Source organism: Neolamprologus multifasciatus, chromosome 9 (genome assembly GCF_963576455.1).
Source record: "Neolamprologus multifasciatus chromosome 9, fNeoMul1.2, whole genome shotgun sequence".
Classification (NCBI taxonomy): Eukaryota; Metazoa; Chordata; class Actinopteri; order Cichliformes; family Cichlidae; genus Neolamprologus; species Neolamprologus multifasciatus.
The window spans coordinates 29,639,704-29,665,576 of NC_140447.1; the positions used below are offsets into that span (position 1 = coordinate 29,639,704).

General features: G+C 39.7%; 1 protein-coding gene and 1 pseudogene across 2 annotated transcripts in view; one reads left to right on the top strand and one right to left on the bottom strand.

The window, feature by feature from the left end:
- The first annotated feature begins 7,914 nt into the window (after positions 1-7,914).
- The window catches only part of LOC146511800 (uncharacterized), a 44,896-nt gene continuing 26,937 nt past the window's right edge, over positions 7,915-25,873 (top strand). The window contains exons 1-3 of the mRNA XM_085171929.1: positions 7,915-8,171; positions 15,274-15,379; positions 18,106-18,702. Coding sequence (XP_085028055.1) covers positions 15,362-15,379; positions 18,106-18,702 — 615 coding nt within the window. The 5' untranslated portion in view covers positions 7,915-8,171; positions 15,274-15,361. The remainder of the gene's footprint in view (positions 8,172-15,273; positions 15,380-18,105; positions 18,703-25,873) is intronic.
- LOC146511801 (uncharacterized) lies at positions 10,697-13,045 on the bottom strand (annotated as a pseudogene). Its single transcript, XR_014876266.1, has 4 exons — positions 13,016-13,045; positions 12,013-12,207; positions 11,848-11,924; positions 10,697-11,274 (listed from the first exon to the last, which is right to left on the bottom strand). The product of XR_014876266.1 is annotated as an uncharacterized LOC146511801 (transcript).

The window sequence follows — 25,873 nt, forward strand, 5'->3', positions numbered from 1 at the left end:
AGAAGCACTAATCATGGCAGCACAGGCCTCTGGTAGAGGACCCGAGCTTGAAGGATTGACCGCCCACAAGGGCGAGTGGGGAATTTTTTATTTTTACATATATATATATATATATATACAGGGCTCGTAAAATTTCTAAATCCCTGGTAGCCCTTTGGGCAGGGACTCTTCAGTTTTTGGTAGCCCAAAATAAATTTAAGTAGCCCGAATAAAAAAGAGAGCAATTCTTTGATTGATGTTTTGTTTCCTGTTTTGTTTCCTTTACAATATTATACATTAAAGTATAATATTGTAACGGAAACAAAACATTAATCAAAAAATTGTTGAAACAGAAATTACAACATTGTATAAAAATTACAATCATCAACTCAAATACTTGGTTCTAATTGAACAGAAATTTCTATGAACTTGTAAGAACTGTGTAGAACATGAATCAGTCTGTGTCAGATCCTGAATTTGAAATTTCCACTGAAGTCACGGGTAAGAGGCAAGTGGAACCAAGATCTAGGCCATTTGCTTTTTGAAGTTTGCAAAGACTGCTAAATTTTGCCAGTGGTATTTCACTCTTTGCAACATAGTACGCTGTTCTAAACAGATTTTTCAGGTTTATTTTTAGTATGTTATTTGCAATTGGGGTTTGTTCTGGGAAAGATATTGCAGACTGAGCAATAATGCATTTCTTGCATTTCTCATGGGTTCTAATGGGGGCCTTTCTTAAAATTACTGGTCCCAGTAACAAAAGCGCTTGTCGACTCAGAAATCGAGGGAAAACCAACAACACACCCGGCAGAACATTATGTTATTTACACGGGTGCACATAAGTGGTCCACATGTGCGCACTCGATGTCAAAATAAAAGACGCACACCAGATAAGAAGTTGCAACGCGCGTTTGCGTCCATATAAAAGGCACTGTTTTTGTCCGCTAGAGTGGGATTTTCAGTGTTACATTAGTAGTTTAGCACTGTGTTGATAGCCTTTAAATTACCCTGAAAATATTAGCGTGGTAGCACTTCAGTGTAACTCAGATGTTACTGTAACATGAAATAAGTATTACTGTAGTATTATGGTGGTAGTATTGTAGTTATTGCAGCCCAGTAAACTGAGTGTGTTAACTGAAACAGTAAAATGTAATTGGACGTCTGCAGAGTTGCTCTTTATTTCAGGCGACGTTCAGGATAAAAATGTTGAAGGACTGACTTACACTGACTTTGTGTCTTTGTTTAGAAGCAGAGCGACACAGATGGATCCAGTTCTCAACCCTGTTATCACTGTGGGAAAGAGTTTTGTTGTGACCTTTGTGGAAAAACGTACATTCAAAAAGACAGCCTAAAAGAACATCAACGTAGACACACTGGAGATAAAATGATAAAATGCAAAGAATGTGGGAGAAGCTTCACCAGATTAAGGCACTTAAAACAACATGAACTCATTCACAGTGGGGTTAAAAAGCACCTCTTTGATCAGTGTGAGTCAATCTTCACCAATGTAAGTCACCTTAAAACACACAAACGAGTCCACACAGGAGAGAAACCATACAAGTGCAGACACTGTGACAAAAGTCAGGTAGTTGTAACTATAATGAACATACACACATGGAAGGAAACTACAGCTGTGACCAGTGTGACAAGAGCTTCAGGAATTTCAGTTCATACTCCGAACACAAACAATCCCACGTTACTAATAAACTGTTTCACTGTTACCAATGTGCCAAAACATTCACTTCATCATTTGCTCTGTGCAAACATCAGCGTGATCACTCAGGGCTGAAATCACTCCCATCACAGTTAATCTGCAGAGACAGAAAGATCCTCTTCTGGTTTCAGTGTCAGACTCAAAACTCTTGAGATCAGGCTCCACAGAGTTCAGAGTGAATCTCCTATAAAGATCTGATGAGGCAACTATGAATGAAAATGGTTCCCTAGTTCCATTTTAAGCTTTCTAAACTGTTCTACTTCAGTGTTCATGTCGAGTGGTTTGCTTTGCTTCAGCAGTTGGATGAAAAAATCTGTTTTCATGTTATCAGTGACCTCCTGACCCAGTATGAACCTTCCAGATCCCTCAGGTCATCTGGATCCGGTCTTTTATCAGTTCCCAGAGTCAGAACCAGACACGGAGAAGCTGCATTCAGCTTTTATGCTCCATATATCTGGAACAAACTCCCAGAAAGCCTCAGATCAGCTGAAACACTCAGTTTATTTAAATCCAGGTTGAAGACTCACCTGTTCTCAGCTGCATTTGAATAAAACACCAAATCCACACTTTTAAGCTTAAATTTCAAAACTTAGATTTTAACTACCGATTTTATCTACTGTTCTGATTTTATCTACTGTTTTTTTTAATCCATTTTAAATCATGCTTTTTATTTGTTTTTGTTTTTTAATGTCTCTGTAAAGCACTTTGAATCACCTTGTTGTTGAATTGTGCTATACAAATAAACTTGCCTTATCAAGTTTTTATTGAATGTATTTTGATCCATGAGTTCTGCAGATGTCATTTTGTTCACGTTGTTTGTGAACAACGTGAAGTCTTGCAAATGTTAGATAAACATTTAAAATGTTAAACAAAGAAATAGTTTGAGCTGTGATTTCACTTCCTGGTTTTCAGAGTAAAGACGGTGCGCACTCAAAACTAGATTGTGTCGTGAGCTACTGTATAACAACAAATGGCGCCAGGCTCTTCAGCTTTGAATGCCTTCCTACAAATGATAACTGGATAAAAGGTATACAAAACCGGTGTGACAGCGATTGTTTCATACAAAGTTGAATAGAATGCAATGTGAAGGTTAACCAAAGGTACCTATAAGGTTTTTGTTACACGCTAATGACACCTGTTACGTCTGATGAAACAGACGTTTTGCTGAAAGCATGCGTAATAAGTGTACAGCACTGTATAAAACAAAATCACAAATCACCCAAAACAGGGAATATGACTGAAAACTATATAAATAAGGAACAAAACCAATAAAAATGTAACCAGACAAATGAGAAAATGTGGGATTGACTGTATTGTGATGCTGATTGTAGTTACAGTGCAAAGGGACACTTAAAAATGCCATTCCCACTTCCCCACCATAGTCAGAGCTCATAATGTAGGTAGGCACAGATACTTTGATGATAATATGGTGGCTTTATAATAGGTAATTTTAATTTACATCCTTCCTTACAGCATGGGAAGGATGCAAATTAAAAAAAAAAAAGATCCATCATTCTTAAGTTAAAAATAGGATTGTATTTTCAAGGCTGGTTGTTTTAATAAATTAAATTATTTTTTCATCTTTAGATTGATGCCAGTGTCATAAGTCTAATGACAGATGAGGAGCTGAAGACTTATTTGCCATCATATGGTGATCGTCTAGCAGTATTTGGATTTTGCAGACGGAGGGGCAGCAGCCGCAAGTCAGTGCTTTTTGAACGGCCGAAATCCAAACTGTCCAAAAGAAAATTATCTGAAGAGGATGCCAGTAGCACACGGCAAGAAGAACATTCCCAAACAACCCATAAAAGAAATGCTCTGAAGAGAAATAGAAAAATAGAAATAGGATGGATGCATTATGATGAAGACACTGAGGTTTTCAAGCAGGTTAGAGCTAGACGAGGAGGAGGAACAAGAAAAATAGACATTTGCAAGGATGCCAGGAAAAGGGACATATTACAGGTTGCAACAGGCCTGTTCTTTCCAGATGGAGAAAACATTCAGGGGCCCTTAGGAGCTGGTTTTCACTTCATGACGAGAAAGTGGTTCGGTGTTAATGCTTGTAGGTCATTTGTGTCCTGTGATAGCTTTGTGATGGTGCATTAATGCATGAGTCAGTATCTAAAAAGTAATCCCCTTCGAGGTGCACGGCTCTGTTTGTTATGCAAGTGAACGCTACTACATACCGTTTTACAACACTGCATCCTCTTTTCACAATAAGTGGGCCAAAATAATCTAGACCAACATTTCTGAAAGGTTGTAGATCTGGAACCACTCTTTCCTCTGGCAGGTCTGCCATCTGTTGTTGGCTGGGTTTTCCTCCATTCAGTTTACAGAATAAACATTTTGCACAGTTGAAACTCCATTTGTTATCCAAAACTTTCCTTCTAAAACAATATCTGAGAAACATGCTCTTTGGCCAGTCTTCTCGAGAATCTCATTTGCCTTTGTTCTCTATTTTTCTCTCAGTTTAAATGAAAAAGTTTGAATCAGAAATTTAATGTTAGCTGGCATGATTAACTCCTGCAAATACTGCAGTTCCTCCATAGCATTTCAACACTCCTGACTATATAGTCAAGTCCAGTCAAGTCAAATTTATTTATATAGTACATTGAAAACAGCAACTGTTGACCAAGGTGATGTACATTTAAGATCATCAAAAGAGATAAAACATAAGAAGACATGAAAGAATCATAAAATTAGAAGATTTGAGTAAGAAGTAAGATAAAAGTAGTACAAACTCATCCTGATTTAAAAGCCAAGGAATATAAGTGGATGTTTTAGACGGGTATCGAAAGTGTCCAATGTTGGAGAGGTCTTCGTGTGACAGTTTGTTCCACAATTTAAGAGCAGTCATAGCAAAGGCCCGGTCTCCTCTGTGTTTAATCTGGACCTCGGGACAGCTGAGAGCATCCACAGACCTCAGTGATCTTACAGGAGTGTACCAATTTAGAAGATCAGAAAGGTTGTTTTTTCCTGCCTTGCTTTGTATCATTGTTTGTAGCTCAACCTCACGTGTCTGAATTTATTTGTTTTTTCATTGACATACTGTATTAACACAAGATTTCTGAAATCATACAAAAGACTACCCTGGTAGTATTTTTTTACTGTAAAAACCACAGACATGTTAAGTAAATTATTTTATAATTTGAAATGCAAATATAAATTGTGTATATTGAAAACATATGCACACATTGTGTAAATATATACAATTATTTATCAAAAATGGAGCCAATACACCAGGGTTTTTTTGTTTTTGTTTTTGTTTTGTCCACAAATAAGGACCTTACACACCTGCAGCTGATCTGACTTGTCAGGGGAGTTACATAGGAGTGTAGCTTAGAGCTCCTCGACGCTGGATCGTTGAGTTACACTCCAAGTTAGTGTGTGTCTAAGTGTAGTGTCATGCTGGTCATGTATGCCCGTGGGAGTTAGTGTCTCCCTGTAGGAGGAGCGTGGACGAAAGAGGAAAGCACACACAGGGAGTGCGGGAAGACGAGAGCAGAGAGCACGAACGTTTGGGTGAAGACATGACACGGGAGTCTAGGGAGCTCACAGGGATTTGTGTTCTTGGTATTTACTCCACTGTATATAAAACGCACTGTCTTCATCAAAGAGTGCAGCATTTGGGTCCTTCTTCCCCACAGTTGGCCATCGCTAACCCTGAGAAATTATGGTAAATTGCCACATGGGAAGGACAATGTATCAAAAGGAGGGATTTCAGGTTTACTCTAAAACTATCTGGTGATTTTTCTACAGTTTTCTACAATTTTTAATGATTTTTCCATGATGTGTGTGACTAACAATTAATGTACAGGTATTAAACCCCTACAGGTGCTATTAGATAAGTTGTTGATAACCTACAAGTTCACTGAACAGAAAGTAAAATGCTGATTGATGATGGTTGATATGTTTTCAAAACGGTTAGAAGTTTTTCCTTCAAGTAAGGAGATACAGGTGCAGTATCCAGAGTATTGCTGGGAGAAATCATCCCAAGGGTGGAAGCTCCAGACTGAAACTGGGTGCTGATCAGAAATCTTCAGAGAACCAGCGGGAAGCAGGGACCAGTCCAGGCACAGTTGGTCCCGAGTCGTGTCATTTGGGGTCCTGCTGCTCATCACAAGAAGATTCCAGAGCCACAGAAATAACCACAAAGGTTAAGAAAGATCCCTGCGTTAAGACACTGAGGAAGACAACAAGGGTGTACGACGTGCTTTCAACCCACAGCTGCATTGGAACGAGAGAGTGAGGGGGGAAAAAGCGCCCTCCTCCAACAAGAGTGTGCCAAGCACAAACTTAGTGACGTGCAGGTTGAGGCTCTGTGTCACTGATGAGGGATCAGCGATGGAACGCAGACAACACCTGATAAAACCGTCAGGCAGTTTTGCCTGAAAAGTTCAGTGTGTTTTCGATAAGGTGGTCATTGGTGGGACTTTTTAATTGTGTCACAAATTATTTAAATTTACATGACTCTCCAATTATCAAAAACACAGGAAAGGTGTATATGAATTGCTTGGTTTCAAACTTTTCTCTAGTTCTGATGTGATTAAAAATAATATGCAAATTTCACAGCCATTTGACTAACAATGACTTGTGCACACAGGTAGACTGCTTTGTGGACTGTGCATTAGATCCTAAATACCACAGTAAATATATCAACAACTGTTTGTTAAACAATAGCTCCTTTGACATATCTAATTTGTCCTGACACATTATCTGACACCCTAAATAGGATTTGGGGGTCATTACACTTTATTAAGGGATTTTACAAGACCTGAAACATGCTTTGAGGAGCTAGAGAATGAACTTGTTCTTTCAGAGCTAAATGAGACTGATTGTTTTGTTTTCCCCAATAGCATCACTGATGTGGGGAAAGTAAAGATATTTTTAAATCCCTCCAGGATGTTCTAAACTGTTTTAAACAAACTGATTACCTCACAAAAAAAGATCAAAAAGCACTGACTAGATAGAATCTAGATCTATCAAACTACTGTAAAATTTAGATCAGAAGTGTTTGATGTATGGCGGTTGTCAGAGTAGGGGGGGGGAGTTATTTGATTCTTATTTAAAGTATTAGATAAAGCTGTTTTGTTATATAAAACAGCTTTATCTAGCTGTTTTGTTATATACACAATGCGAATGTGCTCATAACTGAGTCGGCGCTCCGTATTTTCAGAGTTAAGAACCTCATTCAGCGTTACTGTCTGTATTGATATATTGCAGGATGACGTAGAGTGCAGAGGGTTTTTTGCAGCATGCTTACACATACACATGATAATGGGTAGAGCAGACATGAGACAAGGTCAGGACGTGGACAGAAGAGGATTAACTAAAGAGTTCAAGCTCTCATTTAGCAGGTGAACAACTAAAGCTCTTTCATATTTCCTTGTGTAATCTGTTGTTTTAAAAGTTTTTCCTCATTATAATTCAGATGCAGATTCTCCCCTCATCTTCCGGAGAGGAAGTTTCTTCATCCTGGGCAGATGTCTTTTCTTCAAGGGCAGAGGACTGCTTGCTGTCCTTGCTCTCTGACCAGATCATATAGGCAGTGCTTGAAGCAGTGATGACCTTCTTGCTGTATTGCCAGAATAAATGATCTGGAAGCTGTTAGGCTTACAAAAAGTGTTTGTTGTCATTTGCGCTGCAGCTGCACATTTGAACTCTGTAAAATGTCCTGTGATTGTTGTTTTTTGAGAGTTAATATTTTGGGTATGGTCTCCTTTTTTGAAAAATACACAAGTAGAAGTGCTTTTAGCATGTGCTTCAAAGCTAGGTTTGACTGGGATCCTCAAAGCTCAATACCCTGCACCAACAGAAATTCACTGCAGCCTATGTAATATTTGATGCATCATTTTTTATTCCAGTCTATCTTGCAAAAACATGTGCCGCAATGTCATGCACAAACACAAACAATTAGATCCTTAAGATCAAACCTATATCAAAATTGTTTCATTATTTTGTTCCATTGGAGTGTGGTAAGCCATCAAATGCCGCTACTAGAAATTTTCACGTGTTGAGTTTAGAATGAAAGCATGATAGAATGATAGAGCCCAGAGTGTTAAAACATTCCTTACTGCAAAAGGACTCAAGAAGTGAAAGTTATCAGGCCTTATTCTGGTTTTTAAAAGAGAGTAAATTGTCTGTGAGGATTTGAGCAGGTGGTGGCGGTAATGCACCATTTTGTTGTTTGACAACTGCCAAGAAAACCTAGAAGTAAAAGAAGAAGAAGGGGCGGAGCAAAGTGTGGACGCTTCTAGAGAGGTGTTTGCGCAAACGGAGCTGGATTTTCATTCAAAGCGAATAAAGTAGTACCAACGTTTGGATCGATATCTGCATCGATCTGCCCACCCTTGTCTCCTGGATCGTAGCTGAGATCAGCGTGAACCACGTGGGTCTCTGCTCCCTGATCTGTTTCCTGTGTTTGGAAAGAGTTCCAGCTTCGTCACGGAGTTTCTCTCGGTTTGTGGCTCATCTAAAGGTAAGCACCGAGCTAACTTTACTGTGAGTTCAGTTCATGTTGAGTTTAGCTCCTGAATGAGGTCTTCTGCTGCTCTCCTCGGTGTCTGTTCACAGTTTATTGTGAACACGTTGAGAAAAGAGTGAGGGAGTGTTTGGAGAAAAACACCAACTAATCATTAGCTCAGCATGCTGGGAGAAGTTGGAGCAGAAAAGTCTTTTCATTGTCCCTGCAGCTGTTTTTCTGCCTGCACCAAACCTCTACAGCCTCATTTCTATTTGAAGTGATAACAGGAAATGGATGAGAGCGATCTGCTGCAGTATCAGAGTCACAATAAACTTTATTGTCCAGCTGCTGTGGATGAACACATGAGAGGAAGTGAACTCCTACAAAGTCTCATTTTAAAGAGTCTGGCTGCTGTAAAGTGATGCACAGGAAGATGTTAACAAAAACTAATGAAACAGGGATGAAAGTAAACAGTGTTCATGTTTGAAAGCACAGAGAATAAAAATATATTGTGGTGGTGTTAATTTCTCCCAATTCTTTCGATCTTTGGGCTGAAGGAAGGACAATACTCGGTGTATAAATGCTCAATCAACAATTACTTTATTACATACAATTCAACACCTTTCAGCACAAACCATCCGGATGGGGAGACATGCATGCAGAGGGTCACAGCAAATCTCCAACTGGTGGAGGGTTACTCAAGCCCCCACCTAGTCGTAAAAGCCTAAACATTCACATTCTTTCTCTCTCTCAGTGAGCCTAAGTTATGACCTCGGCTCCATGTTTATCTGCTTCCAACAAGGGGTGAAGCTCCTGTGGAATGTGCTTTGTGCTCTCTGCACACAGTATTCTCTTCTTAACTCAGCAGTATGAAATGTCATGAGACAGTGTAACTCATTCACAGTAAATCAACAGTATAGGATAATACAAACCTATCTGATAAATCTAGTGATTCTCACATTCTTTTTAATTCAGACACCCACATGATCCTTGACTGTACAGAGCTGAGGTGTCAGACACCATCCTCACCACTTCTTCAAAGTGAAATGTACTCTTCGTACAAATCCCACTGTACGATGAAAGCCCTGGTTGGCATAGCTCCACATGGTCCAGTGACATTCATCTCTAATCTTTATGCTGGTTCGTTTAGTGACAAGGAGCTATTCAAACAATCAGGCATTGCTGAGAAGTTGACTGAAGACATGGCAGTGATGGTATTATAAAGTAAATCACTAAATCGTTTTGTGACATTGAGCTTTTGTAACATCAAAAATACCATTTGTCATTTTCTACATTCAGTTGTGTTATTGTCTAAATGTATATCAGTATGCTAGGCATGGAGTTTTAAATACTTACCATGTAAATAAGTTCTGCACAAATTCAATGTTTTAATGTGTGTTTTTAAAAAATGAAATTGATGCCTAATAGGTTTGTAGCTTGAACCTATTCGCTGGAACGTTGAAGACAATATAATTACACAGCAAAGCAATACACGAGTAGGCAAAGTTCTTCATGTTTCTCGTGCACGGGAGAGAACTGGACAAACGCCGTTCCTTCGCTTGACCCCAGTTGCTCTCGTCCGCTCCCCCGTAACACTGCTCTTTTATTGAGGTTACATGTATATGCATAGGTTCATTAACATACAACGTATACATACACACAAAGAGTACCTTGCCTGTGTGTGTGTGTGTGTGTGTGTGTGTGTGGGGGGGGGGGGGTGTCAGAGTGTGACCCCATAAATGACTTCCCTAAACCTGCTGGTCTGGAAGTCCAGCAGTTCATCTAAACAAAAGGCACTTAGCCTAAAACAGATATAGCTACGTTTATCCTACCATAAAACAATAAGACAAGGTACGACCTCTCCCATGCTCCCAGAGTGCTCTGGAATGCACACAAAGTTTGCAGACTATTAAGTATCAAACCTCTACCAATCTAAAACTAATTATAAAACTCTAAGCATATATAAGTAGATATTTCTAAGCATAAATGACAATCAACAATACAAAACCTAACAATGCCATTGCTTAAATAACAGTTTATTGATTTCACATAAAAGTAACATGTAACAACAAAAGAATTCATGAAATATATTGCAAATAAAACATCAGTTATTTTGTTCCAGCCAGCCTGAAGGATCTGTTTTCCTTTTTGCTATGTTTTCACTGTTCATTTTTCCAAACACAGGTATCTTGGCATATATATGTAAAAAAAGAAATAGTCTGCCTTTTCTCTGATTGCATTGTGCACATCTGTATCCATGTATATTCTTTGCACTAGGTAGTCCTCTTGAGCCCACACAACAAAGTCACACCACTGCATCCCACTGATGAACAGTTGTCCTTGCACTTTCCAGTAATATGCGTGGATCTTTTTTAGTTTAGGGGTACCACGTTCCATCTGCACATATTTTGCAGTCAATAAAGTTTTGTACATTGGGACATTTGAATTCGACGAAGCCAAAACAACACCATCAGGAGATGCAGCAAGCCAGGGGGCAATGGGGTGAATGACCAGACCACAGGGTGTGTAGTTAACATTCATTAGCCTACTATACTCTGCTGCTATTGCAGGCTCCATCTCAGTTCCTCTCCTCATTTCTGCTGTCTGCCTTGTTCCCTTCAATATACGCTCTGCTAGTGACTCTGCCGAGCTCTGGCCTCTGACGTGACATACCTCCCGAAACCTAGTGGCAGTCACTCTGGGCCTGCGGAGCTGATGCCACTCAGACGAAGAGCTTTGCTCACGTGTAGCTTTCTCTATTTTGTGAGCCATTTCCAGAGTTACAGACAAGCTTTTCAGATGCAGAAGCACTTCTTCTGAGCACACAAACACACAATCTGATGGCAAGATGTCATACCCCTCCAGAGGCAAGTGCGGTGTTGGTGGTGCATCACGGTGTAGTGTGATGTACCGGGTTGTCAAAACCGGCTGCTGATATGACAGAACACTGCCCTCCTGCACCAGCCCAAAGGCACTTTCCACAAGAGGCTTGTCAGGTCTCATGTTCATCGTGGTCACAAGTGGCCTGTCCTCAATATTAAATTTTGCATATGCCTCCGTTATTCTGAACAAGCAGGGATCTGTTAACGGACCCACCATGCCTCTGTAGAAGCCACTCCTAAAGAAAACATCAATGACAATAATGTAAGGAAGAAGTTTATTATACTGAACAACAACTAAACTAAAAACTAAAAGGTGTAAAACAGTGGTGCATAAGTTAGAGCAGGGGTGTCAAACTCAAATACACAGTGGGCCAAAATTCAAAACTGGAACAAAGTCGTGGGCTAACGTTAATATTTATTGAAATATATTTATTCCTCCAGATATAAGAATTAATCTTTTCTTATGGACTCAAACACATTTTGCTGAAAAACTGAATATGGAACAAGCAAAGCTTAATACTAAAAAATATATATATTAGCTGTATAATACCAGTAGGCCAGCTCTAATAGTAATTTGGTATGGCTTCGCGGGCCAAGTGTAATTAGGCTGCGGGCCAAATTTAGCCCGTGGGCCAGAGTTTGACACCTATGAGTTAGAGACTGGGATGTATATGTACATGACTGAGTTAGCCGTCTTCAGAAAGTGTAATGTTGTATGTAAATTAATGCCTATTCTGACACATGTATGTATGAACAAATAGCAACATACATTTGTAACACATGAAACCAAATTTTACAAATCTAATTACCGTACTCCAGTCTGGGCCATCCTATTTGGTACCAGTTTAGTGAAGATCATGGAGTTGATGGGTCCTGGCTTCACACCCTAACAGAAGACACATTTACTATGGATGGTGTTGCTGTTCATATGTAAACATGGACTAATTCAAAAACTTTAACCTCATTTAAATTACCACTGTCCGTGGCTTGTGCCATTGCTGTTCAGATTCCGTGCAGCTATGCACAGGGGGGACAACCGGCACTCTGAGTTGTGAGTAGTGTGCTGTTTGGAAGAGCAATGCCACTGTGTGATTGCACGTAACAGCGCCTGCCACACAGGAGCACTGGCTATGTGTAAGTATCACCGGCAAGGAATCCAGAAGCTTAATCTAAGAAGAAAGAACGAAAATTAAAAATGTGACACCATCTTCATGGAAGAGCTGAACAGGAACATAGTTGAGTTTTATGGTTACGTACCCTCCTGAATGCTTAGTGTTTCCTTCTCTCCCTATTAAAACAACTTAACCATCCTTGATAACTGTAATAACTTAGATTGTGTATATTTGCAGTATTAACTTGTTGTCAAATGTTTCTGATCACCCAAACACACGTTGATTAAACTATCTGACTAGTCAAATTTAGGAGTGATAAAGCAGGGAGACAAGAAAAACATTCAAGTTGATGGGCCTTTAGGAATGAACTTAACTAATGCTTAAATTAACTGAACCCCACTGAACAGGGATTAACAACTTTACACAGCTTCCTGCCTACACTTAGTCTGTGTGGTGCCTCACTCTTCCTCATTGACCTGTAGCACAGGGCTCTCACACCGACCTCCCCTGACAACCTGTCTTTATTGGACACTGAATAAAGATACAAGTACCATTAGCATTATTTCTGTATTACTCATGTCAGCACGTCTTAAACATATATACTTTACACTTAGCAAGAGTAGCATTAGGTAGTTAACTACCTCCTTAGTTAGCCAACTACCTAACGCTATTATAACAGTGTCTAACAACAAAAGTGACATTAGTTAAGAAAACCTCAACTATAGTTTCGGACAACATAAAACACAGTTTAAGAAAACATGTAATGTAGAGAATTGACATCCAATGAAGGACATAGCGGAGTAACGTAGTGTTTGCATTTGACGTTAGCTAGCGTTTCTTTGTTGGTTAATTTACGTTTTCTTACCTTCGTAGTTGTGTATATATGATGCCGCATATAACTTAAATCCTTTATCTAATTTGCTGGCGGGGGTAGTTGTCGCTCTGCAAATCCAATGAACATCAGTAATGTTCAATTTTGGGAGCTCTTGTAGGCAGCGAGTGTAGAACGTCGCCATGGTTTAACCGCACCGGAAGCACTGGGGCAGGACTACATAGAACGCGGAAGTGATTGTGCAAGTAGTCCATTGTCCAGCTGCTGTGGATGAACACATGAGAGGAAGTGAACTCCTACAAAGTCTCATTTTAATGAGTCTGGCTGCTGTAAAGTGATGCACAGGAAGATGTTAACAAAAACTAATGAAACAGAGATGAAAGTAAACAGTGTTCATATTTGAAAGCACAGAGAATAAAAATATATTGTGGTGGTTAATGTGCAGCTCTTGGTGATTTGGAAGAATCGTGTTTTTAATCATGTTTTGGTTTGAATGTTGGGTTTTATTTTATTTTATCTACAGAAGTTTTTCCCACCTGTGATCGTTCAGATTGATTTGTTGGGTTGACTTGAATCATGTGAAGGTTTAAAACTGCACTTCCCCCAAAAAGAATAAAGTATAATTGTGAAGAATGTAAAAATGTCTTCCTGTGTCAAACACAGCTGCAGTCAAAGCAGGAAGGAAAGCACTGAAACCACTGATCAAAGCTCATTAATCAAAGATCGCTGATCAATTGCCATGAGTACCATTCACAGAGAGTTGGGGAGTCGCTACAATCACAGCATTTGATTAAGGAGCTTTTATCAGTGGTTGTTGATCAATGTTCATGAGGATTTGCATATTAATGCTCAATAACTGACCTCCCAGCCCATTGTTCCTTCAGTGTGTTAGGTTTATATTGTTGATTGTCATTTATGCTTAGAAATATGTGCTCATATATGGGGTGGTTGTAGCTCAGGAGGTAGAGCTGGTCACCTACTGATCGGAAAGTTGGTGGTTCAATTCCTGGCTCCTCCAGTCTGCATGTGAAAAAGTTCTTGTGAGAATGGGTGAATGAGGCATGTTGTATAGAGCGCTTTGAGTACTCTGTGAGAGTAGAAAAGCACTATATAAGAATCAGTCCATTTACCATACTGTATATGCTTAGACTTTTATAATCGATTGCATATTGATAGGATGTCTGATCCATCTGCAAAGACTCTGTGTGCCTCCCAGAGCACTCTGGCATACACACACATCCTAAGGTCATGAGAGAGGTCGTACCTTCTCTTACTGATTTATACAATGGGAGGACACCTACTCTGTGTCTGTTTAAGTATAAGTGCCTTTTGTTTAGGCACTTATACTTAAACCCTTCACAGGGTCACATTTTGCCAGGAGGAGCTGTCTGTGCCAGGCAAACCCAACACAGTGGTGCTAGTTTTCAGTCATTATGTAAATGTACTGTTTATAAGATTGGGGAAACCTGCATTCAGCTGAGACTGAATTGATTCAGTAAAGGGACTCGATGTTATAATCCCTGATAATGTATTGCTTTAAATGGAGAAAATCTTGATTTCTTGGGGGGCACCTCCAGATCAGGCTGTACCTCCCAGAAGAAGAGCAGAGAGAAGAAGAGCGGAGCATTTTTCTTTTCTTTTCTTTCATTCCTTCTTTTGGTTTCACTACCATGAGGTTAACTGCACAGCCCCCAGGAGGTCCTGAGACAGCCGTATCAGTCAAATTTCTAATGTTATGTTTTACCCTTTTGACGCCCCCTGTTGAGGCAGGCCCACCATGGGTTGATCAATCCTGGGTGTGTGTCTCACGGTTAACTGACTGCCTTAGCTGCAGGAGGAGCTGTTCAGGCTGTTGCTGGGTGTGAATTGTTGACGGAGTCTTTAAACTTGTAGTTGCTGTTTTCCAGACTGAAGCAGAGTCGTTAGCTAAACTGGTTTTAGAGGTTCATTCAGGACACATTCTCAGGCTCTTACAGCCTTACCTGTATCATAACAAAGTGTATAAACGCCAATCCACCTTTAACATGGTCCTTCTCCCAAACCTTCAAATAGGACTTTCTGGCCCTGTCATAGTAAAGGGCTGCTTAGAATATTAGAGCCAATGTCACAAAGTTCCTCCTGAAGTATAAGTGAGTGAGAGAGTTTCCTCACTTTGCAGCACAACACGTCTCACAAGATTTCTACAAGCAATCAGAGTGAAATTTGTACTTTGTGTTGTCAGATGAACATATGAGACACTTTGACTCTTCAGTGCAGTTTGGAGCCTAACAAAGATCTGTTTTGTGTCCCAGCTGATCAGCAGGAGGAGAAGAGTCTGACGGAGCAGCAGAGGAACATTTTCAGCCATCTAGACTCAGCTGAGTCACTACAGAGGAAACAATGAGCTCAACACAGAAGGTGAGGAAAATATCACAGTTTCACCAAATAATCAGTCACGTCTAAAACTCTCATCCTCCCAACCTGTTATATGACTGTGTCGTATATTATGTTGTTTTTTAGAGACCACAGCACATGTTAAAATAAGGAAGGTTTATTCATCAAAATTATTAATAATCAAATGGACATAACAGTTTTTGTCAGTTTTACCCCTGACACTGCTGGATAAACAGAAACTCACTCAGGAACGAGGTCACACAGAGCTCAAGTTTTCACTCGCGAGGGGGAAGCAGTTGTCTCCAACCCACTTCAACTTGCTTTCCCCCTGCAGGTTGTTTTTATTGGTTACACACATGAATATTCATAAAGCTTGTTGCTGTATTACCTATGAGAAACTACTATAACTGGTTACAAAGTGATTGTGCTGTGCAAGCGTGATTATACATTGTGTGTGGTTATATGATGGGAGTGCAGCTCTCCCAGATTGTTGGTAGAATCTCTTCTTCTCAAGGCTGCTTGTTCCCCTTATCAATGTCATGCACGTAGTCATATGTGTAGGTTACCTAGATAGCAAACAGAAGCATTCTAGCTTTCTAAATGGCATTGTGTAGCTTTTTAAATGGCAACCTGTAACACATACATTAAACCTAACAGTTTTTTCATCACCCCAAAAAATACACGTTCAAAGCACCACAACAGCAGCCCGATATGAAACAGAAGCTGTCAGCTGAGCTCTGTAGAGTGGGCAACTATAATGAAGCTCTTTATTATAATTTGTAGATTCAAGCTGCTCTTCATATTTTTGGCCAGCAGATGTCACCAAAGAGGACTGTGTTGAAAAGCTTTGAGTAATGAACCTTTTTCAATACAAGCTTCAGTGTTTCGGAAAGCTTCATTTGGCCATCACTGATATAAATAATATTATAGAAATTATCAGAGGAGGCAAAATTACATTTACTCTATACTTAAGTAGAAGTACAGATGCTCTATTGACGACTCTGCAATAGTTGGTCTCATCACTGATGGGGACGACAAGGAGTACAGAGAACTGACCAAAGGTTTTGTTGACTGGTGCCAGCTGAACTACCTCCAGATCAACACTAGTAAAACCAAGGAGCTGGTGGTAGACTTCCGCAGGCACAAACATCCCCCACTGCAACCACTCAACATTCAAGGTATGGACATTGAGACTGTGGACATCTACGGGTACCTTGGTGTTCATCTGAACAATAAACTGGACAGGTCTCATAATTCAGACGCCCTCTACAGGAAAGGGCAGAGCTCTGTTCTAGGATGTCCTCTGGACCGAGTAGAGGTGGTGAGTGACAGGAGAATGGTGGCTAAGCTGTCATCCCTGTTGGACAACATCTCCCACCCCATGCAGGAGACTCTGACAGCACTGAGCAGCTCCTTCAGTGGCTGCGGCACCTACGATGTGGGACAGAGAGATTTCGCAGGTCTTTCCTTCCCACTGCTGTCAGACTCCACAAGAAAGACTTTTGCAGCTGAAAACCCACACATGTGCAATAAGACTGCTATATGTGCAATTCTTTTTCTGATGAAGTTGTACTTTTGTATTTTCTTATTCAGTTGTATATAGCATTTGTATTCTATTTTATTCTATTGTATTTTATTTCATTTTATTGCATTCCAGTGTTTTCTAATTTCAGCTACATAACTTTGCACTTTTGCTGTAACGAAACAAATTTCCCACCTGTGGGAATAATAAAGGTCATCTTATCTTATCTAACTCTGACATGAGCACCACAGTCACTGTGCACCAGTCACACACTGTTCTTTACTTTAAATCCATCACAGTTCAGCAAACTAACCTGTTTATTCTGCACTAACCTGCAGAGGATCTTCATGCAGTCTTTAAATAACACAGTTAATCTGCCTCAGATTGTTTTGCAGCATCTTTTAGTATGTGAAAAAACATAATGTCACATGTACAGACCCAATATCTGATTTCAACACATGAGGACTTACATGTAAGCTTTAATCTCCAGTTGATCAAATCCCACTGAGCAGTCCTTCTCTTTAAATCTAACCTGTCTTCTTCCTCTCCTGTCCTGTGTGTCTTATCTTTCTCCATCTCTGAGTGAAGTTAGCTCTCTTTCTTTTCTCTCCCTGTGATGTACAGCAGCTGGACCTTTAGCCAGCAACACACTGTGAGACAAACTGCACACAAACAGTTTGTGTGTTTGCTGATGTTTGTTGATAGAAACGCTGCATTTGAAATTACCTGTTGGTTCATGTGCTGTGCAAAAAAGAAAGAAGAACAACGTCTCACTTTAACTCCTGACTATGACTCACAGTTTTGCCTCTTTCATCTCTTTTTATGTTTCATACCCTGGTGATTAGTACACGATCAGGATTGTCTTTCATGTGTTACTTTTCAGGCTCAAATCAGTTTAATCAAATCAGATGTTTGAAACCAAAAGTGAAAAAATCTGTTTTGTAAATGTAAAAAATACAGATTTTTTTTGTAATGTGGGGAGTGAAAGAAAGGAATACAAGGAAATATGATTTTAGAGTGTTTAAACAGTCATGAATTATTTTTAACACCAGGTTGGATGTAATGTGTTTCTACTACCAGGAGGTGGGGATAAGAGACCTTTAAGGTGTTTGGTGCCACACTCCACCTTCAGGTTTAAAACTAGTGTTAATGGAGGAAGTTTGAAGGTTGAGTGTGTTCCACGACTGCATTTCACTCACTGCCTCTGTTTGTATCTCTGTCACTGCAGGACCAACATGGAGCGAGAAGTCAGCGCTCTCAGGAGGCCGACAAACCTCACAGAAGAAAGAGAGAGAAAACATACACCTGTGATGAGTGTGGGAAGGATTTTACTGAGAAGTCTAAACTAAAACGTCATCAGGTCGTCCACACTGGAGAGAAACCGTTTAGCTGTGACTTGTGTGGAAAGACTTTTTCCAGGAAGGGTTACCTAAAACAACACCAACTCATCCACAGTGGAGTTAAAGCGTACAGCTGTGATCAGTGTGGCAGAGCTTTTACTCAAAGTGGCCACTTACAGAAGCATCTAGTTACCCACTCTGGAATTAAGGCATACAGCTGTGACATCTGTGGAAAAACGTTCAGCCGGATTGAGAGCAGAAATTTACACCTACGCATTCACACCAGACATGATGTGTACTGCTGTGATCAGTGTGGCAAACAGTTTACAGGAGACGCACAGTTACGACAACACATGTTGATCCACACTGAGGAGAGACCTTATAAATGCGACCTGTGTGAGAAGACTTTTAAAGCTCCACGTTACCTGAAACAACACCAACAGATCCACACCAGAAAGAGACTCTACAAGTGCAGTTACTGTGAGGTATGTATTTTTATTTGTCTCTCGTTATTTTAGTCTGACTGTTTGGAACAACTCTGCTCATTAAACTGTGTTAGCATGTTAGCAGTTCTACTGCATGGAAAAGTAGCTCTGAGTGATTATTCAGATTTTCATTTCAGTTATGATTTTTGTTTACACAATCATGAAAAACTAAAAGTGCTGAAAATTGATATGATGGTGTTATTTAATGTTCAGGCAGTTTCCTGGTATATCATGACATTGTTTTTATTTCCGCATAAATGGCCTCTTGTTTACATGGAATAAAATAAAACACAAATGAAAATAAGTACAAAACCAAACATTCAGTAATCTTCTATTATGGTTAACAAAGGTTTACCGTTATGTAATGGTATTGTAGCAGTAGTATCAATGTTTATTTATAGCTTTAGTACTTTTAGACATTAGTGTTAAAATACTAATTTAATGTTATAATTGCAGTGTCATGGGGGTAGTAGTTTTTTTGTTGTCCCAGTCAGCTGAGTGCTTTAAATGCACAGTTACACTGTCATTAATGCAGTATTGTCAGAATCAGAATTTATTGTTTCTACGGGAAATTATGTTGGTTACAGTGCTTCAGTACAAACAGTAGCAAAAACAGACAACACAAGAAGAAAGAAATAGCACAATATACACACACACACACACACTATTGCCACAAGCAGGAATGACTTTCTGTGCCATTCAGCGGTGCTTTTTGGTAATCTCAGTCTCTCATTGAACGTGCTCCGGTGGCTAGCAAGCATGTCATGGAGTAGGTGGGAGGAATTATCAATTCAATTTCAATTAGATTAATCAGAGATTAATAACACATATGATTCAGTGCAGAGAGGTCTATTAATATATAGTGAGTGAGAAAGGTGACTGGAAGGGAAAAACGCAATGCATCATGGGAATCCAACATTGTCTTTATCCTGGATAACATTCACCTCTCCGACACTACCCTAAGGGAGTCCAGTTCCATCCCCACAACATTGCTGGCCTTGCAGCAACTGTAACATGCGCTGGTTGGCACATGCACACTAATGTTTTTTTTTTAATTTAAATTAGTATTATTGCAGTGTTACATTAGTAGTTTAGCACTGTGTTGGTAGCCTTTAAATTACCCTGAAAATATTAGCGTGGTAGTACTTCAGTGTAACTCAGATGTTACTGTAACATGAAATAAGTATTACTGTAGTATTATGGTGGTAGTATTGTAGTTATTGCAGCCTATTGAGCATGTTAACTGAAACAGTAATTGGACGTCTGCAGAGATACTCTTCATTTCAGGCGACGTTCAGGATAAAAATGTTGAAGGACTGACTTACACTGTCTTTGTGTCTTTGTTTAGAAGCAGAGCGACACAGATGGATCCAGTTCTCAACCCTGTCATCACTGTGGGAAAGAGTTTTGTTGTGACCTTTATGAAAAAAATTACATTCGAAAAGACTGGCTAAAAGAACATCAACATAGACACACTGGAGATAAAATGAAAAAATGCAAAGAATGTGGGAGAAGCTTCACCAGATTAAAGGACTTAAAACAACATGAACTCATTCACAGTGGGGTTAAAAAGCACATCTGTGATCAGTGTGGGTCATCCTTCATCACTGCAGGTGTGCTTAAAAAACACAAACGAGTCCACACAGGAGAGAAACCGTACAAGTGCAGACACTGTGACAAAAGCTTCTCACATTCAAATAGTCGTAACCGTCATGAATGTACACACATGGAAGGAAACTACAGCTGTGACCAGTGTGACAAGAGCTTCAGGAATCTCAGTTCATACTCCAAACACAAACGATCCCACATTACTAATAAACTGTTTCACTGTTACCAATGTGCCCAAACATTCACTACACTATCTGCTCTGCGCAAACATCAGCGTGATCACTCAGGGCTGAAATCACTCCCATCACTGTGAATCTGCAGAGAACGAAAGATCCTCTTCTAGTTTCAGTGTCAGAGTTAAAACCCTTGAGATCAGGCTCCACCGAGTTCATCAAAGCTATCCAAGTTACATGGTTTATAATATATAAAATAATCACATTACATCATTCATGTTAGGCTACTTTTAATTAACTGCTTTAGCCCACAATGAAAAAAAAACCATTTTGTTCATGACCTGTGTAGGATCTCGCAGAATTAACTCGGGATCTCGCAAAACTTTTGCAAGATCTCGCAAAACTAACTCGCAAAAGTTTCATACATCTCCGAAAACATCGGAGCACTTTTGCAAGTATGTGATGTCTTGTAAACCGAGCAGATATCTGACGTTTGCACAACTACATTCACGCTTCAAAATATCTTAAAAGTGTATTTTGTGACCCAGAAAGAGTAATATTACAACTAAGTAGCTGCTGCCATTGTTGGAATTCAACTTTTGCGAGATCTCGCAAAAGTTTTGCTTGGGATCTCGCAAAAGTTTTGCGAGATCCCAAGTTTGTTTTGCGAAATCTCGCCAAAGTAAGTTTTTTTTTTTTTTTTTTTTCTCCCATGTCCCCTGCAGGGCTCCGTACTTTTCATATCAAGTGGGCCAAAATAATCTAGACAAATGTTTCTGAAAGGTTGTAGATCTGGAACCACTCTTTCCTCTGGCAGGTCTGCCATCTGTTGTTGGCTGGGTTTTCCTCCATTCAGTTTACAGAATAAACATTTTGCACAGTTGAAACTCAATTTGTTAGGTTTTGTATTGTTGATTGTTATTTATGCTTAGAAATATCTACTTATATATGCTTAGAGTTTTATAATTAGTTTTAGATTGGTAGAGGTTTGATCCTGGGAGCATGGGAGAGGTTGTACCTTCTCTTATTGTTTTATGGTAGGATAAACGTGGCTATATCTGTTTTAGTCTAAGTGCCTTTTGTTTAGATGAACTGATGGGGTCACACTCTGACCCCCCCCCCCCCACACACACACACACACACATACTTACACAACGCACAGGCAAGGTACTCTTTGTTTGTATGTATACGTCGTATGTTAATGAACCTATGTATATTCATGTAACCTCAATAAAAGAGCAGTGTTACGGGGGAGCGGACGAGAGCAACTGGGGTCAAGCGAAGGAACGGCGTTTGTCCAGTTCTCTCCCGTGCACGAGAAACATGAAGAACTTTGCCTACTCGTGTATTGCTTTGCTGTGTAATTATATTGTCTTCAACGTTCCAGCGAATAGGTTCAAGCTACAAACCTATCGCAATTTGTTATCCAAAACTTTCTTTCTAAAACAATATCTGGGAAACATGCTCTTTGGCCAGTCTTCTCGAGAATCTCATTTGCTTTTGTTCTCTATTTTTCTCTCCGTTTAAATGAAAAAGTTTGAATCAGAAATTTAATGTTAGCTGGCATGATTAACTCTCACTCTCAAGTCCAGTCAAGTCAAATTTATTTATATAGCACATTGAAAACAGCAACTGTTGACCAAGGTGATGTACATTTAAGATCATCAAAAGAGATAAAACATAAGAAGACATGAAAGAATCATAAAATTAGAAGATTTGAGTAAGAAGTAAGATAAAAGTAGTACAAACTCATCCTGATTTAAAAGCCAAGGAATATAAGTGGATGTTTTAGACGGGTTTTGAAAGTGTCCAATGTTGGAGAGGTCTTCGTGTGACAGTTTGTTCCACAATTTAAGAGCAGTCACAGCAAAGGCCCGGTCTCCTCTGTGTTTAATCTGGACCTCGGGACAGCTGAGAGCATCCACAGACCTCAGTGATCTTACAGGAGTGTACCAATTTAAAAGATCAGAAAGGTTGTTTTTTCCTGCCTTGCTTGGTATCATTCTTTGTAGCTCAACCTCATGTGTCTGAATTTAGTTGTTGTTGTACGAACACAACAGATCTGAAATCATATAAAAAAAACATAAAACCTACTAGTATTTTTTTTTACTGTAAAAACCACAGACATGTTCAGTAAATTATTTTATAATTTGAAATGGAAATATAAATTCTGTATTTTGAAAACTTATGCAAAGATTTTGTAAAAATATACAACATCCACATCCAGCACGGCCTGCACGTCGTCCACGTCACGAACTGTCAATGGAAAATTGTACTTAGTAGTCAGTATAATCTTTTAATGATATAAGTTTGAATATGGTAGAATACTGCATGTAACCATTTGTGTTTATTGAAAGGATGTCTCATCCTAGGAAGTCTGTAACATTCCAGGGTGTTCTGGCTTTCACCCCCACATCCTAGGAGCATGAGAAAGTTCGTACCTTGTTTTATTGTTTTACGGTAGGATTAACGTAGTTATATCTGTTTCCAGTCTAAGTGGTTTTGGTTTGATGAACTGCTGGACTTTCCAGACCAGCAGTTTTAGGGAAGTCTTTATGGGGTCACACTCTGACCCCCCCTCACACACACACACCACACACACACCACACAAGCACCCACTGAAGTGTATAAATAAAGGACCAGGGCAAGTCCTCAGTGCGAGTCTCTGAGTCTCACTCTAGGCTGCCCTTGCTAGCAAGAAATTCTGTGTGTTTCTCCTCTCTGATTCTCTGCTGAAGAAGTGTTTTAGAATATATCTCTTAACACGAACCATCTGCCGTGTTTTGCCACTGCCCATTGAAGCTGTTACGTAGCAGCCCGCCAGAGCTGCACCGCCACTGGACCCGTGGCAGGAGATACAGGTGCAGTCGCCGGAATATTGCTAGGAGCAATGATCCAAAGAGTTGAACTTCCAGACTGAAACTGGGTGCTGATCAGAAATCTTCAGAGAACCAGCGGGAAGCAGGGACCAGTTCAGGCACAGCTGACAGCCCAGACAGCGGTCAAGGCCCCGAGTCGTGTCGTTTGGGGTCCTGCTGCTCATCACAAGAAGATTCCAGAGCCACAGCAATATGTTTTGTTTTCCCCACTGGCATCACTGATGTGGGGACAGTAAATGATAACAATAAACTGTATAGATAAAAGAAAAATATAGATCTATCACTCTGCTTAAAAAAAATCAGAAGTGTTTGATGTATGGTGGCTGTTAGGGTGGGAAAATTATTTGATTTTTATTTACATTATTAAATAAAGCTGTTTTGTTATATACACAATGCAAATGTGCTCATAACTGAGTTGGCGCTCTGTATTTTGAGAGTTAAGAGCTTGATTCAGTGTTACTGTCTGTATTGATATATTGCAGGATGACATAGAGTGCAGAAGGTTTTTTGCAGCATGCTTACACATACACATGATAATGATTAGAGCAGACTCAGGGTCAGGCAGTCTGAACAAAATGTCCTGAACTAGCAGTAGGATAATAATAATAATCAAAGTTAGACAGAGAGATGTTTTTCTTTTCTGTCTCTCACAAAGGAAGGGCAGACACGAGACAAGGTCAGGACGTGGACAGAAGAGGATTAACTAAAGAGTTCAAGCTCTCATTTAGCAGGTGAACGACTAAAGCTCTTTCATATTTTCATATGTAATCTGATTTTTTCCTGATTATAATTACTAATATTTTGCATACAAATTTCAGACTCAGATGAAGAAGAGACGATAGTGAGAGTAAGGATGACCACTAAGTGTAAAATTGTACCTCTAACACTGGAATGATGCACATAATGAACCTCACTGAGTATTCATTGTTGTTGATGTTACTTGGTGTTGAATTAAAACCAAACTCTTTTAGTGATTTTTGTATGATAAACAATAATAAAAGTGATGTAATGGGAAAATTATAGTTAATCCTCACATTTAGATTTTTGTGTTTAGAATCTCACTGTATGATTTTTGTATATCCTTTGCCTGCTTAAGATGAAGCAAGTATGTGTCAGCGTGACCTTGTAAAGAACTGCTTAGCTAGGTGTAATGATGTTTCACTATGTTATCTGCTAACTGTTTTGCTCAGAAGGATGAAACTCAGGGCCAGCGCCAGGAGCTTCCTGCAAAAAGATAGTGGGAGTTGCTCTCTGCCCAGCCACACTCCGTGGGACAGAAACCTGTTGTAACTAAAAGATGCAGAGAGCTGTGTGAGGGGAGGGGGTATAAAAGAGGAGCTGAGACGTCCCAACGGCAGAGCCGGAATGACTGTGAACTGTGATGTTTGATCTAACTAGAGGTTAGACACGGACAGATGCAACAGTCATCAGCAAAACAAGCCCCTAGGAAACGAGGAATGAATGCTTGTGTTCATCTCATTATTAATGTGAGCCGTAACACCTGAAGGTAAGAGTTAAGTACCATACAGTCACCATACAGCATGCCAGATTATTTCACAGGTAACTGCAGGAAAAATACTTAAAGGTAACAACACCTGGATGTGTTTGAGGTCAAGTTCAGAGACTCACATTACCTGATGGGATAAAAACAGCTTTTTATATCAGACTTTAAACGTGTTTATTTCTGCTGTTTAGAAGTTTAGAAGCAGTTTACAGGTCTACAGGTGGTGTACCACCATATATATATATATATATATATATATATATATATATATATATATATATATAGGATAAAGGAGGTGGCCAAGTATGCTTTCTACATTCACTGTTGTGCCCACTGCTTAAACCTTGTCATAGTAGATGCAGTCCAAAGTGCAGGAAATTTCTTTTCATTGCTAGAATGATTGTACACATTCATATCTGGATCTTATGTCCATCAGAAATGGCTGACAGTGCAGCAGGAAATGTTTCATGGGGTACGAACTGCAGCGCATTGGCGGAGCGGGGAGGTGGCTTTATGGGCTTAAGCCCGTGTTGTTTTTTCAGAAAGTGTCTTTTGGAATGTCATTTTTTTTCCATAGTTAGATGCCTGACTGACAACTGTATAAAACAAAAACTACACACAATATTCAAAGCAGACTGTGGGAATTTACGACTGTGCGTAAATTCCCCTAATTTTGCTATGATCTGAGCTCAGACACTAGGCGACTGAGCACCGCACTTAAACAAGTGAGCGAGGGGAGAGAAGCTGCTGCCTGCGAGTTTGCTGTAGAAGCGCAGCCAGAGGAGAGCTTAAGTTTGACCAGGTACCAAAGTAAATCACTCGTACTGTACAAATAATGTAAATATGACGGTGTATCACAAAAGATTGATATCAAACTGATCACTTGACCCATATTACGTTACTTGCTCTTCGAGTGAATCAACAAATGGCGAAATAAAAAGCCGAACAACAACAATGCTGTTTCTTTTTAGAGAGTCTTAGGTTACACTTGTGTTTATTTCATATTT